Source organism: Pseudophryne corroboree, chromosome 4 (assembly GCF_028390025.1).
Source record: "Pseudophryne corroboree isolate aPseCor3 chromosome 4, aPseCor3.hap2, whole genome shotgun sequence".
NCBI classification, from domain to species: Eukaryota; Metazoa; Chordata; class Amphibia; order Anura; family Myobatrachidae; genus Pseudophryne; species Pseudophryne corroboree.
This window is the reverse complement of record NC_086447.1, coordinates 776261218-776276581: the sequence shown is the minus strand read 5'-3', so window position 1 is coordinate 776276581 and position 15364 is coordinate 776261218. Positions and strand designations below refer to the sequence as shown.

General features: G+C 39.7%; 1 protein-coding gene across 8 annotated transcripts in view; it reads left to right on the top strand.

Moving 5' to 3' along the window:
- HHAT (hedgehog acyltransferase) overlaps positions 1–12241 on the top strand; it is a 1065929-nt gene extending 1053688 nt beyond the window's left edge. For all 8 annotated transcript variants that reach the window (XM_063918275.1, XM_063918278.1, XM_063918281.1 and 5 more), the window contains one exon: positions 11968–12241. In XM_063918275.1, the coding sequence (XP_063774345.1) occupies positions 11968–12096 (129 nt within the window). In that variant the 3' untranslated portion in view covers positions 12097–12241. The remainder of the gene's footprint in view (positions 1–11967) is intronic.
- Positions 12242–15364: the final 3123 nt, after the last annotated feature.

Genomic DNA, 15364 nt, shown 5'->3' with positions numbered 1-15364 from the left:
TCTATCACTCTTTCTGTAAATAAAAATGATTCTTTATGTTACGTTTCAGTCTTCCTCACTCGTTAGAAATTTTATTCCCTTGCTCTAGAAATCCTATTATATATAAAATATTGTCTTCCAGCAGTCTATAAAATCTGTTGCTAGTTTTGAATGTTTGTATCACATCACCTCTGTTCTTTATCTACTGTAAGCTGTACAACAATCCGGGCAGCGGGGAGAGCACTGCTTCCAGTGTAACTTATTCTGTGCTTTGTAATAAAGCAGAGGACAAGTCTGACTTAGGGGGAAATTTACTAAGCAGTGATAAGAGCGGAGAAGTGAGCCAGTGGAGAAATTGCCCCATCAACCAATCAGCAGCTCTGTATCATTTTATAGTATGCAAATTATAGATGTTACTTCAGTGCTAAATAGTTGCCATGGGCAACTTCTCCACTGGCTCACTTCTCCGTTCTTATCACTGCTTAGTAAATGTCTCCCTTAGTGCATTAGACTCTCACATCATGTGACCTTTTCTGCACAATGTACAGCGATCTTGCAGTATACCAGAGAAGGAATAGAAGGGAGTCAAGTTTGCTTTTCTCATTTCATCTGTTTGTGTGAGAGGCATTTGGGGTAGGATGTATGATGGACATGTGGAGGAAGGGTGATGTGCACAGTGTCGGACTGGGGCATGTAGGGCCCACTGGGGGAATGCAGTGGTAGGGGCCTATGAATGCCAAATTGCTTTCTCACAAATATTTAAAATGCCCGCTCTAATATATATTGCAGACGCCAGGCGCATCTTATTACCATATACGATAAAAGTGCGCTGTACATCGCAAAACACTGTATCACATAAGAGAAAACAATACACCCACACATTATCTGAGTTCCATAGCTCATTGATGTATATATTTGTTATTAAAAGGATATGGATTCAATATATATTACAATGTACAGTATACCTATAATTACATGATTACAAATCACACAGTAAGCAGTTAATTCATACAGTTACATACAGTTACATACAGTTACAGGCCAGCGATACAATACCATTCCCTCAATGCTTATGTCTCTCTCTCTAAAATCATGCTGGGACTCCATCTTACGCTGAGACCAAAACAGGAACTGCCCACCTGTGTGATCAGCAAGTGTTATCTAGTTTTTGGGGGAGGGATTCATGATGAGTCACTAGTCTCTTTGTATATGCTAATCAGGTTCAGCCTTGAAGACATCCAAAGGGCTGGCCTGAGCTTCCTGTCCACTGTCTTAATAAGAGTGATTTTTAGCTTTCATACATGTAATCATAATTATCCGCTGCAATGTCCCACAACTTCACAACAAGCATCAAATGAATGTACACATCAATCTGGTTGCTTCAATAGTAAACATGACTGGTCTATCTTGTTTCGTTCAAATAATACACATACATGACATTACTTCATTATATATAATTTTAAATCATCATGATGTCTGGCGCTTGATATTATTATAGTTATGTACTGTATGAAATAAGTGTCGAATCCATCTCTGTGGCATGTCCGTGTAAATGCGTGTGTTACCATATATTGCTGTGCTCGCTGCGCGTATTTGCAAGTATAGCGACTCATAATGTGTGTAGTTTGTATGTTCTCTTTATGTAATATTTTTGACTTCGACAGTCCACCCTTTGGCAGTAAACAATAACTCCCATCAATTATTAACATAAGCAAAAATATTTCATACCATAATCGGTGACCTAGACACAAGTATGTATGCATTTCGCAAATCAGACACTTGACTATATTTGGGGAAGACAGGGAGGAGGACAAGACATCCTCTATATGCACTCGGCGGTCACGGGACCACTGGTTGGGTGTGGGACAACATTCAACCTATAGAGTATGCTGGGACAGTGCTTTGGCCTATAATGTCTGATTTGCGATGAACATTTCACACATACATATACCTACGTCTTTGTACACTGATGTTTGGATTCGATTGAGGTTCTGCTGGGTAGATGAAGAAGACACAAACAAATCGTGACAGTGACATATAAAATTTTCACGATCTACATATTCCTATCATTCTCTGAACATTGTTTCCATTTCTGGAACGTATGCTAGGTCTGTTTAATCATTGAACAAGGGTTATAAGTAGTGTCCTTCCTAAATAACATAAACCTTTGGAATTCGGGGAGAGCCACTCATAAACCTTTCTTCCACATATATTAATGAGCTCTTTATCTGCAATGTGTGAATAGCCATTGTCTGATTGTTCCTGATTACCTCTGAACTCCATAACTACTAGAACTTTGATTTTTCTCTGACTTTAACAAACTGATCGGCTAATCCTGGGATCCTATAAGGAAATCACTCCTTCCTCCAGAACCAGTTCCAGTCCCACACTCGACTCCTCATAAAAAAACCTTGCAAAAATAGAATATCCTGAAAGAAAATGTTTGTCAGCGGGAAAGAGAGAAAAGAGAAATAGAACAAAACAACTCTTGTTCATAACAAATCAATTACAATGACTGGTCTTTCTGCAGTCCTTTAGTACGCTCAGGTAGTGTTCAACAGTGCCGCCTCTCAGTCTTCACGGAACAGAGTCTCTGGTGATACTTTTGCGATCTCTTTGCCTTGCTCTTTGAACACACAGTTCACTTGGAACACACAGTTCACTTCGAACACACAAACTCGATGAATGTGAGCAATAAACTACTTTGTTACGAGTTCTCTCCGGGTCAGCGACCTTCTTGCAGTGGGACGAGTGGACCCAAGTCTCTCTTTCGGCGACCTTTAGTGCTGTCAACAAAACTTGGTATGGTCCTTCCCACCTGTTTATTAGGCAACCTGAGCGAAAGAACAATCACACAGTCTCTTGGTTCACACTCAGGACAGTTAGTGTTTGGCATACCAGCAATCAACAGTTTCAAGTTCTTTTGTCAAGTTCTCAAATGCTGGCTCATCTCAATAAGGTACTGTACTGTCACCTCATTGGTGTATTTCTAATCATTGTGCGGATCAATCATGACATGAGGTTGTCTTCCAAAAAGAACACAAATACCAAAACAAAAACAAATTTCGAAGAGGGTGATTCGTTAAGTGAAGATCTGGGAGTGGTTCCGAAGCTACATAATACTAGTGGCAGTATCTATGATCACAATAGTACAATTTCAAGCTTTGCTCCTACTTCTAGGGGTACCATTATCTACACACAAATTTCTGCGCAATTTTTCTTTGCGGTAAACACAGCAGCATCCGTGGTGGCAGGAAATGTCTCTACCCAGTTTGAGAAAACATCAGTGCACACCAATACATAACAATAATTCTTAAAGGGTGTTAACTGTACGAAGTCGACTTGTATTTCCTGAAAAGATCCGTCTGCAGGAGGGATATGGGATGGCTCTGTTGGTATTGCTTTACCAATATTCTTCCTCAAGCAAGCAAGACAGGTCATTGCTCTCTTACCTGCATGAGAATAGAATCCTGGTGCACACCAGTAGGCTCTCATCAGCCTGCACCTACCCTCTTTGCCTAGATGAGTCAGACCATGTGCCACCTCAGCTAGACTTGGAAGGTATGCTCTGGGGGCTACTGGCTTACCGTGTCCACATGCCCACAGTCCTGAGGACTCCTGGCCATACCCCTTTGTCCTCCAGACTGCCTTTTCCTGTAGGGAACACAATTTTTTTGTATCTTAATTTAACTATCGCGTGTTTGCAATGTAGAGTACCATGAGCATAACTCAAAAAAAAGAAAAGAAAAAAGAAACATCTCTAGAGGAGAGAAAGAAAAATAAAATGAAAAAGAAAATGTCAGGTTTGCCATTCACCAACAGGCATATCAGTGTCTATACAAAATTTCCCTTCACCAGTATTCCCATTCTCCACCCTTTGTGCATGACAAGGCACACTGCAGTAATACTGGTGTCATCGTGCTGTTGAGATATACTGGGTTCGGGCAGAACTCTGAAGGACCTAGGCATGTGGAGTTTGAACTGTACTTGGGTCCATGTATTGTACTACCCTGTGTGAACGCTAAAGATGAAGAGGAAAACTGTAGAGAAACAGAATAGAGGTTGGTGACAGATGAGTTTGTAGAGGTGAAGAATATTTTATAAAAATTTGACAACTGGATTGGGCACTACGGGGAAGTGATTCTCTACTTGGTCTATACCCCTAAAAAAAATTCTGTGTGTCTTATCTCTACTGGGACTATCCCAGCCATCAATCCAGTGTCCTGTCCATACTAAGTTCATAGGGAACCCGGTATCTGTGAGATAATTTCCTCTACCTGTGATGGACATGCATCTAGAACAGCAGAATGCGACATTAGTCTTCAAGTTTTGTCAAAGGGTAATGTTGCATTTATTTTGTTCTTCCCATTAGCCGAATCTGTTTTCTATATGGCTTATGATTCCTTACTATATGTCCCTTGGTCCCGTCTATGGCCCTCATTCCGAATTGTTCGCTCGCAAGCTGCTTTTAGCAGCTTTGCACACGCTAAGCCGCCGCCTACTGGGAGTGAATCTTAGCTTATCAAAATTGCGATCGAAAGATTAGCAAAATTGCGATTAGACACTTCTTAGCAGTTTCTGAGTAGCTCCACACTTACTCGGCATCTGCGATCAGTTCAGTCAGTTTCGTTCCTGGTTTGACGTCACAAACACACCCAGCGTTCGGCCAGACACTCCTCCGTTTCTCCAGCCACTCCCGCATTTTTCCCAGAAACGGTAGCGTTTTTTCGCACACACCCATAAAATGGCCTGTTTCCGCCCAGAAACACCCACTTCCTGTCAATCACATTACGACACCAGAACGAAGAAAAAACCTCGTAATGCCGTGAGTAAAATACCTAACTGCATAGCAAATTTACTTGGCGCAGTCGCACTGCGGACATTGCGCATGCGCATTAGCGACTAATCGCTCCGTTGTAACAAAAAAATAACGAGCGAACAACTCGGAATGACCCCCTATGTGTTTAATAATGTGGCTTGTGTTTTCTGTCTAGGGGATCTATATTGACTATGTGTCCTACTACTCCTACAATCTCTGGCAAAATGCCCTTCCTTCCTTCAAGTGTAACATATTATTGACCATTAGGGATCTGGGGTTTGGACTGATGGGTCTTTCCTGTATGTGTCAGTATACTTACCGTCCTCAACCTCTCCACCTGTTGTTCTCTGTGCCTAGCACTATTCTTGTGATGTTCAATAGCACACTATCTAAGATTAGCTACTGTGACCCCTTTCCAATTTTGCAAAGAAGTTTGCACCCTGACACTCAATGCTTTATTGAGCCCGTCCATTTGCACAGAGACAGCCACCTCCCATTTGCTGAATTAGTGTTTACCAGTGGTCTTATCCAGATGGAGAGTTTTCTATTACTGCAAGCGACAAAAACAAAAAAAAGTTTAACAAGCTTCTAGGTCATGCAAAGTATTTTATTCAATCCTTCTCATCCCGTATTAAGGGTCTGTACATAGTCCAACAAACATTTCCGAGCTCATCTTTACTAGGGGCATTACTAGGAATGAATACTTCTTATATGGTAACTGAAAGAAATACTCTGGGGTTACCTTGTCTCTGTCCACTTTCCTACTGGCAAATACTAATGTGCGGACAGGTTTTTTTTCTCCATTTCTGACGTTAATTTCTTGATTTTTTTTTTTTACTTAGTACAGGTTGAGTATCCCATATCCAAATATTCCGAAATAAGGAATATTCCGAAATACGGACTTTTTTGAGTGAGAGTGATATAGTGAAACCTTTGTTTTTTGATGGCTCAATGTACACAAACTTTGTTTAATACACAAAGTTATAAAAATATTGTATTAAATGACCTTCAGGCTGTGTGTATAAGGTGTATATGAAACATAAATGAATTGTGTGAATACACTTTGTTCAATGCACAAAGTTACAAAGAATATTGGCTAAAATTACCTTCCGGCTGTGTGTATAAGGTGTATATGTAACATAAATGCATTCTGTGCTTAGACTTGGGTCCCATCACCATGATATCTCATTATGGTATGCAATCATTCCAAAATACGGAAAAATCCGATATCCAAAATACCTCTGGTCCCAAGCATTTTGGATAAGGGATACTCAACCTGTATATATGTACACGAATGATACCATACTTACCTGTTCCACTGGTCTCAGCCACTTCCCCCACAGGCTACTGCTCTTCTTTTACCGGTTGGATACTCCTCTGGGTGCATGAGAAATGGCTGAAAACGATCAGGTCACCTTCTCCTACTAAATAAAACTTCAACATTCATTAGTACATATATAGGTTACAGTCATATTTTTCATATTTTTATTATTTTCTATAGTTTGTATGCTGGCCGTAACTGCTTCCACATCTACATATGGCGGTGTACTTACATTCTCTTTTTTTCTTCCTACTTGTTTATTGTTGCTACAAGTTCAAACAGTTCTTATATTTCCATTCTTGTCTTATATGACTTTGGTTAGACATACCACCTGCAATACCTTAGGATCAAACTCACCAACCCCTCTTGCTGCCACAGGTTTAAACACTTTGTATGTCTGACCCTTTGTTTTTGGGATTTAAGAAGACATATTTTTATCCTTAAGTTCTGCAACACCTCTGGTTCAAAGCTGCCCACCCTAGGGAATGGGACACTATCTTTGTCAGTCATACATTCCCATTCAGACAAAAAGTCTTCAGCGTGTGGACCATATTTCCCACACATAATACTTTTTCCTTTAAACTTCGCTGACCCCCTGGGCTGCGGCTCTTCAACCTGAACCCTGGTTAAACGTCCCTTACTTGAGCAACTGGCTCCCATAATTGTGGGCCTTTTCCCACAAACACCAAAAGACTCAATATAAGGTGACGGTGAAAGTTCTCTGAGCGCTCTTCACCCGCCCATGCCCACGTTGGCCAGTACTACCATACACTGTCGATAGCGAAGGCAATGTACCCAACTTAGGGCCCCTATTGACCTATATTTACTGGAAGTTTTTAGGAATAACTTACCCTTTCCAGTAAAGTATCTGTCGTTGGAGAATTTCCTGAGAGAGACCAGCGAAAACTCCCTATGCGCTTTATTATACACAAATCAGGCTTGCGTATGCTCTATACAACGCTAATGATACCGCGATTTTATGCAAAAGCTCGTAAAAAGGATATCACGTTGCGCTATATATCGGACCCACAAACGCGCGGTCCAATCGCACAACATATAGGTACTTGTTACTTATATGCCGTACGACCACTGGAATCGAATCACAAGCTGCGAAACCTCAGCCGGAGCGTATCAAAAACTATATGGGTCACAACACAATTCACAATTCCCTACCATTCTCCTGTGTAAGTCTCCTCACGACTTACGTATTAAACCTTATACTAACGTGAGTCAGCCGCCTCCCGCCACCAAGCCTCCACTCACTCGGTGTACCACACGACGGGATCCCGAATTCCCTGGGTTCGAATATCCACTCACTCCTACGTTCGCTCACTCAAATACACTTTAGTTTTTTCTGTACAGAAAATTTTAATTCATTCAGATAGGCAGCTTTACCCCAGAGGCAATACAGTTTTTAAACTAAATTTTTTTATACTAATCTGCTTTTGAAATCTGATAGTTATGTGCTATTGTATTAAATGTCTACTATCCCACCTTTGAACTAAACAACACTATTGTGTAATTTGTACTTAGCGCCCGCATTCTTACGCACTTTGCGTAAACACGCGACCGAGCGTGTCTCTTACGCTGCGTGCGCAGTCCTTTACTTTGTCCGAGACATGTGTACAAAACCCTGCGTCCACAATAAAACAAATGACACAGCTCTATAAATGTGAACAATACTAATTACTATTGCCCACTAGACACAACTTGTTCTGTATAAACTTTTATGCAGACCTGCGTTTGTGTCTTTACGCTTACTTCCTTAAAATACTGTTATTTCAAATTTACCTATATAGCGATAAATGTATCCTATTTCACACAGATCTATAATGACTCTAGCAATAATCAATAATTTAAATAATATGATTCAGATTGGATAGCTATCTTGCAGAACATACACCGATATAAATATACACATAATTATAATAATATTATATATATGTACCATTCACTGGTCTCCTATGAGACTCATTTACCCATTCAGTGCTTCTAATTTGCATATCAAAGCTATGTGCTTTTGCCTGCCTGTAAAAGTGGTTTTTCACTGCTAAGAAAAAGCAGTTACACAGGTTAATTTGCACTTCAATGGCTATCCTATAGCAAACAGAGAGTTAACTAAATCCTGGGAAAGAAGAAGAAAAAAAAATTTTTTTTTCTTTTCTTTTTTTGTGTGCAATTTCTCACCCCAAGCCAAGCATTTATCTTACCATTTACTCTCACTAGGCCCAATTGAAACTATTTGTAATTGACTATGGCATGGGTTAAATAAATGCATTGGTAACTCATAAATGGTGTTTGATGTGACCAAGGAAAGCTGATTGTTCTGAGCAGAATGAAAATCAGCCATTTATGAAATGACCTTCCTAAAATGGCCACTGCTCCTCCCCCTTCCACATCCATGAGGGTTACACAAAATGGTGGACAGGCCATGTGGTTAGTCCAAAATGGGGGACAGACCATGCGGCTTCTTTTGTCACAAAGAAATCACACACCATACAAGCACCAGAAGTTATTTTAGGCCTGAGTTAAAAAACTATATCAAGGCTATGCAGCAACTTTTAAATGTACTTTTATCCCTACTTAACAGATAAGCAATCCAATCTGAATCAAACACAATATGACTTATTTGAACTTTGTTTTGCAACAATAAAAATAAATTTTAGCATCTTAAATATTATGAGAAACGCATTGTCCCTTGAAATTTCATATCATTGGCTTACTGATAACACAACAATACACGTGGATGTTATTTTCATCAGCGTCGCAATGCGTCCATCAGAGCCGGTCAATTACAGCCGTGTTTGTAATGTACAGTGCATCATTAAGACCCTGATATCCCGTAAGAGCCCCCATCTGTGAATGCCAAATTGCTTTCTCACAAATATTTAAAATGCCCGCTCTAATATATATTGCAGACGCCAGGCACGTCTTATTACCATATACGATAAAAGTGCACTGTACATCGCAAAACACTGTATCCCATAAGAGAAAACAATACATCCACACATTATCTGAGTTCCAAAGCTCATTGATTTATATATTTGTTATTAAAAGGATATGGATTCAATATATATTACAATGTACAGTATACCTATAATTACATGATTACAACTCACACAGTAAGCAGTTAATATATACAGTTACATACAGTTACAGGCCAGCGATACAATACCATTCCCTCAATGCTTATGTCTCTCTCTCTCTCTAAAATCATGCTGGGACTCCATCTTACGCTGAGACCAAAACAGGAACTGCCCTCCTGTGTGATCAGCAAGTGTTATCTAGTTTTTGGGGGAGGGATTCATGATGAGTCACTAGTCTCTTTGTATATGCTAATCAGGTTCAGCCTTGAAGACATCCAAAGGGCTGGCCTGAGCTTCCTGTCCACTGTCTTAATAAGAGTGATTTTTAGCTTTCATACATGTAATCATAATTATCCGCTGCAATGTCCCACAACTTCACAACAAGCATCAAATGAATGTACACATCAATCTGGTTGCTTCAATAGTAAACATGACTGGTCTATCTTGTTTCGTTCAAATAATACACATACATGACATTACTTCATTATATATAATTTTAAATCATCATGATGTCTGGCGCTTGATATTATTATAGTTATGTACTGTATGAAATAAGTGTCGAATCCATCTCTGTGGCATGTCCGTGTAAATGCGTGTGTTACCATATATTGCTGTGCTCGCTGCACGTATTTGCAAGTATAGCGACTCATAATGTGTGTAGTTTGTATGTTCTCTTTATGTAATATTTTTGACTTCGACAGGTCCATGTTTAGGGGTGTGGCCAGTCTGCTGAGGGGGGGGGGGTGGCCTGCCACCTTATTGGTTTGACTAACCATTAGAGCGTGCAACGTCTGGGCCCCTTCATAAATATATACAGTAAATTCAGCTGCTGCATGCATGATAATGCACCAGATTAATCACAGATTAATAACAGCAATGCACTGTAGAAAATACACCATAGTACAGTATAAGGTAACATATGTATAATGTATAATTCAAGTGCACAGTCTAGAACCTGATCCTTAGAGCAGGAGGTGGGGCCCCAGGCAGTGGGGCCCACCGGTGCTTTCCCCTGTGGGCCAGTCCAAGCCTGGATGTGCATGTGGGGAAGCCTGATGGGCAAGTAATTGGCATGTCCAGGAGTCTGACCTACCAACATGGTGGAAGGTACAAGGGATATGTGAGAAGTTTTCGTGAGTGCCATCACATTCATTGTAATTACATTTTCTGTAATTCATACTTGCCATCATGCTTAGGAATGTAACATGTTTATAATATAAATATCCTTAGAATGAGACAATTGGCTACATGGCGATTGTATATCATCCTCAAAGGTGTCACTTGCAGCCTTCCTCACCAGTGTTTTACATTGCTTGGTCTACTTTATTGTGATTTTAACAAAAAAGGTTACTGAAATTTTTGCTAAATGTCGGCTTTTTGGCAGAGTTGCTTTATCTTGGCACAAAATATATACACATTTATAGATTGTAAATATAGCGGAGACAATAGTCAATTCATTATGCTGAGTGGTGCCCTTTGGAAAGACTGGCAACACATAAGTACAAATTTTGTGACAGCCATTTAGAATATGAGGAAATATTTAGTGCAAATGTTTTGCTGCAAAGAATGTGATAAGGGCATTCACATTGCTTTGTAGGTATGTATATGATTGGGTGAAAAATGTACTCAACCATGGGCGTAACTATAGTGGGTGCAAGAGGTGCTATTGCTATGGGGCCCAGTCGCTTATTGGGGGCCTGGAACCAGGTTATTAAGTTGCATACCAATTTCCCAGATTTGACTGCTAAGCAATTGGAACTGATCCACTGGCCAGCATGAATTGTGTGACATTACATTTTCAGTGAAAGGAGTGTATAGTGGTTGTTATAATGGAAAGGGGTCACTGTAATGTGTCATCATTTGAACCGGAGGCCACTGTAATATGGCATAATATGAACTGGAGAGCACTATAATGTGTCATAATCTGATCTACTCATTGTAATGTGGAGGGCACTATAATGTTGCATAAAAATAAATGGGGCACTGTAACATGGCATAATTTGAACTGAGTTGCACTCAAATATGCACAGCATGAACAGGGGGCACTGCAATGTGGCATAAAATGAACTGGGGAGACTATGTTATAATGTGAATTGGGTGTGCTGTTTTAATGTGCATAAAATATACTGGCATCCCTACAATGTGACGTCATGTAAACTAGGTAACTACTATGGTACTTAACTATGGTGATTACAATGGGGCATTATGTTAACTAAGGCACTAATATAGTTCAGTAAATGAACTAGGGCACTACTATGGGGCATAAAATTAATTACTGCTGCAGAGAGGTGTCTCTCAAGAATCATTGGCACAGGGACCCCTTCAATATCTTGCTATGGGGCCCACAAAGTTCTGGTTGTGCCCCTGTACCCAATACATTGATTTATTGTCCACAGTGTATTTTAACCTATGGCTTTAGCTGTGGAAATTACTGCTGGCTGTAATTCTGATTTTATAATGAGATCTGATGTTTCAAAAAGGCAAAATGGAGCCTCATTAGGGGATCAAGAGCTACTTCTGAAGCCTTTAAAAAAATATCCATTACTGTGTTAATTAGTAAAATAGACAGACTAGAGGAATACTCACTGTGTCTACAATACCTTAGACATTCAGTTTGTTTTAACTAAGGAACTGTTGCTGTAACCAATCAATATTCTTTAGCGGTGCTAAAAAAAAGTTACAAGTGAATTAATTGAAAAGCAACAATGAGTTTTGCTCTTATAAATACAGTTCAGTAATTGATATTATGTTTGTTGTTACAGGTTGGCCCTGGGTCCCTCTTACATTGTTTTGCTGCCTTTACTGCTTCTCCCAGGTCGGAATTGAATGGAGTCTGTTTTTATTCCCCAAGTACAAGGGCAATTTTCCACTCTGTTCAAGGAGTACATTAATCAAGAAATGATGACATGGCATTGCATTCTTCTCCATATACTCTACACAAGCTGTTGGAGGCCCTCCAAGAAACATCAGCCATGACCACACGTATACTGTACTATGTTTCTAATATTTTTTTCATAATAAAGTAATTGGCTTTTAGATTGATCTGTATGTATCTTTTTATTTCTGTTTATTCTATTTCTGTTTGTTTCAGTTTGTTGAAAGGGGATGAGTCTGGTAACTCAAGTATAGCAAAGCACAGCAATAGCAGTCCAGAGCCAAATACGAGAATTGTTCAATAAGTAAGGTAACAAGACCTCTCACGTGTGTAATGTGCTCACCAGGACAGAGCAGGTAGACCACTGCTTCCCCTATCGTCCATTAGACTGCGCCTCATATCAGTGATACTGTCCCAACATCAGTTGTAAGATGGCGGCTCTGGTGGAAACATGGACAAACATTGAGGTTCATAGTTTGATTAGATTTCTGCGGCTACAGTACTTTATGTCATGGAAACGGGTTTGGGTTTGGAGCATTGAATGTGGTGGACATACTAGTGTTCACCCTAGGATTTTTTAGGGCAGGGTGCTGAACATTGAAGAGGGCACACTTTTATTTTGAAGGGCACATTTTTGATGTGACGCCTTGCGCACAAAGCATAGCACATATGTTTACAGTTTTTGTACATACATTTTGCCCTTAGTAAATCATATACCCCTACATACATATAAGACACCTAACATCTGTACTGAGAAACATACTGTATATGTCCAGTCTTCTATGTGTTATAAATCATAAAAGTTAAACAATGGGTTAAAATATATAGGAAAAAAATAAGTCTGTTCTACTAGGAAAATACTGTAAGCTCACTGCTTACCCTGTTCTTTCCCTCTTTATCAGAGTGCTGTGTTATTTACAGTGCCTCCTCTGCCATCCAGTTCTCTAAGGATAGAAATTGTGTTCCAATTTCAGAGGTGGGCAAGGAGTAGACGACAACATTGTAACATGCACTCTGACTGTTGCATTCTGTATACAAGGGGGCGATTTACGGTCCTGCAGGGTACACTGAAAAAGGGCAGGGTGCTTTTTCACATTTCAAAAATGGGCAGGGTGCAGCACCCTGCTGAAACAGCCGAGAAGGAACACTACATACTTAGCCATTATAAAAGGTAGTGCACCATGACAAGTTGGCAATGAATTTCAGCTGCTGTTGTGCCCTTTAGATGCAGAAATTTGATCACACAAACATATACTGCAAATGTTATTTGAGAAATAGGCCCCTTAGCATGAAGTATAAGAAAAAATCCCAGAATCTGGCAGTTATTCTCAAAATGTTGTAGTCTCTTTTTTAATACGTAAGCAAGTTCTATTCTAGCTTTGATGGTCTACAAAACAATATTTAGACTCTTTCAGCTCTTGTGGATTGATGTACCACTACAGAAAATCTAGACAACAGAATTGTAAGATAGCTTTTTTATGAACTTGGAAACAGGTAATCATACTAGATGGCGGTACGAAATCTCAAGTCAAAAATGCTATTTCTGTTGTTCATCACCTAGAAAGCCCCTTGAAAAATGCTTCAGAGTTTGAAACAATTTCTGACATACTGTACTGACACGCTTGACATATTTCAATGCCTTATTCACATTTATAATTCAGAAATTTGGTTGTGTTTGTCATATCTTGAAGATCTGGAAGTGGCCAATTAAAAGAGAAGCCCTCAATATGCCATGAGAAACACTGGTAAACATTTCACAACATCGCTCCTTTTTCTTGACAGCACAATAGGGTTGCGGGGCTTTAGGTATTTAGATGAGTATTCCTATAGTAAACTGTATGGTGGAAAGAGCATTTAAAATAAAAAGGAAGACTGTCAATAGGGCTGAGGGATGTGTGTGTACCGGAGGGTGTTTATGGAGGTGACAGGAGGTAGGTGGAATGGGTGCCCAGTTAAAGAACAGCTCTGTACCAGGGGAACCCTTAATTTGGCACTGGGTGCCTATATCACAATCTTATTGAGATTGGACAAAATAGGACTTAATACTGTCTTTTGAAATAGAAATTTTCAACAGGGGCCCAGGGCCCTAAAAGTTCTATACAGTCAGAAGGCAGCGTGATCCCGGCGGACAGAATCCAGACACAAACTGGTAAATATTTTCACCCTACCCCTAATCCTAACTATCCCCTCCTGCAGCCTAACCATTACCCCCTTCAGCCTAACCCCTCCCCCTAGTACATATCCACAAACCCCACTACTTACCTCCAGGATGTATCTGTATTCTGACCAGTAGAATTCTGCTGTCGGTCTGCTGACTGTCGGCATCCCGACTGCCGATATTTTGACTGCATCCCCAAAAATGGATCTATAAAAAAATGGATCTATACAGTACAAATGATAGATATACTTCAGCAGAATTCAGAAATATACATATAGCCCAAGTCTTTAGCTCTACTAAACACACTTGAGATTATTAATGTTTCTCAGGCTAAGCATATTATTGACATTACTCACATTTTTGTAAATGATCCATATACTCACAAATAAAGAGGTTCAAGCCATCTATTCTATAAAAGCTGTTAACCTTGTTGAGAAGAGCTAAAGGATGTTACAGTATGTATATTATTGCTATAACATGGAATCTCCACCCTTTCAACACTATCATGGCAGACCCAAGGGCACTGAGCAAATTAAAAAGACTGAGAAAGCCGTGTTCAGAAAACAGACACATTCAGTCAGGCTTTCTTCGTGTTCAGACATTTTCCCTTGATACAGATGTAACTTAAAAGTATGTATTTCAGTATTCACTGCAGAATTTAAGCAACAAGTGGTAAGAATACATTAGTCACTGCTGTACTGATTACAAAATGAAATAGGCTTCGCTTCACACTGACAATGTATGCTAGGCCATCACACAGTATATCTGTAGCAAAGGTCTTTCATTGTTTGGACCATAACAGCACAAAAGTTGATTATTTGTGGAATGATGCGCTGGGAGACATATTAAAATGTTTTCTCGCAGGACTAGACATGGAGCAAAGTAGGATTCAGAGCTACCCAGGTGTAAAACCTCACTGATCTCAATAAAGTACAATATAAGGATGAATCAGTAACATATACTATTGTCATTACTTTATTTTTCCCATTTGTTTCCTAAAAAGAGCAATATTAGGGCCCAGTTCACTATTGTACCAGTAGAAAGCTGATGTATCTGACTCCTCCGTCTAGTTTGCATACCACAGCCACTGAAATGCCAGCAGGTAATTACATCCTTACATCTACAT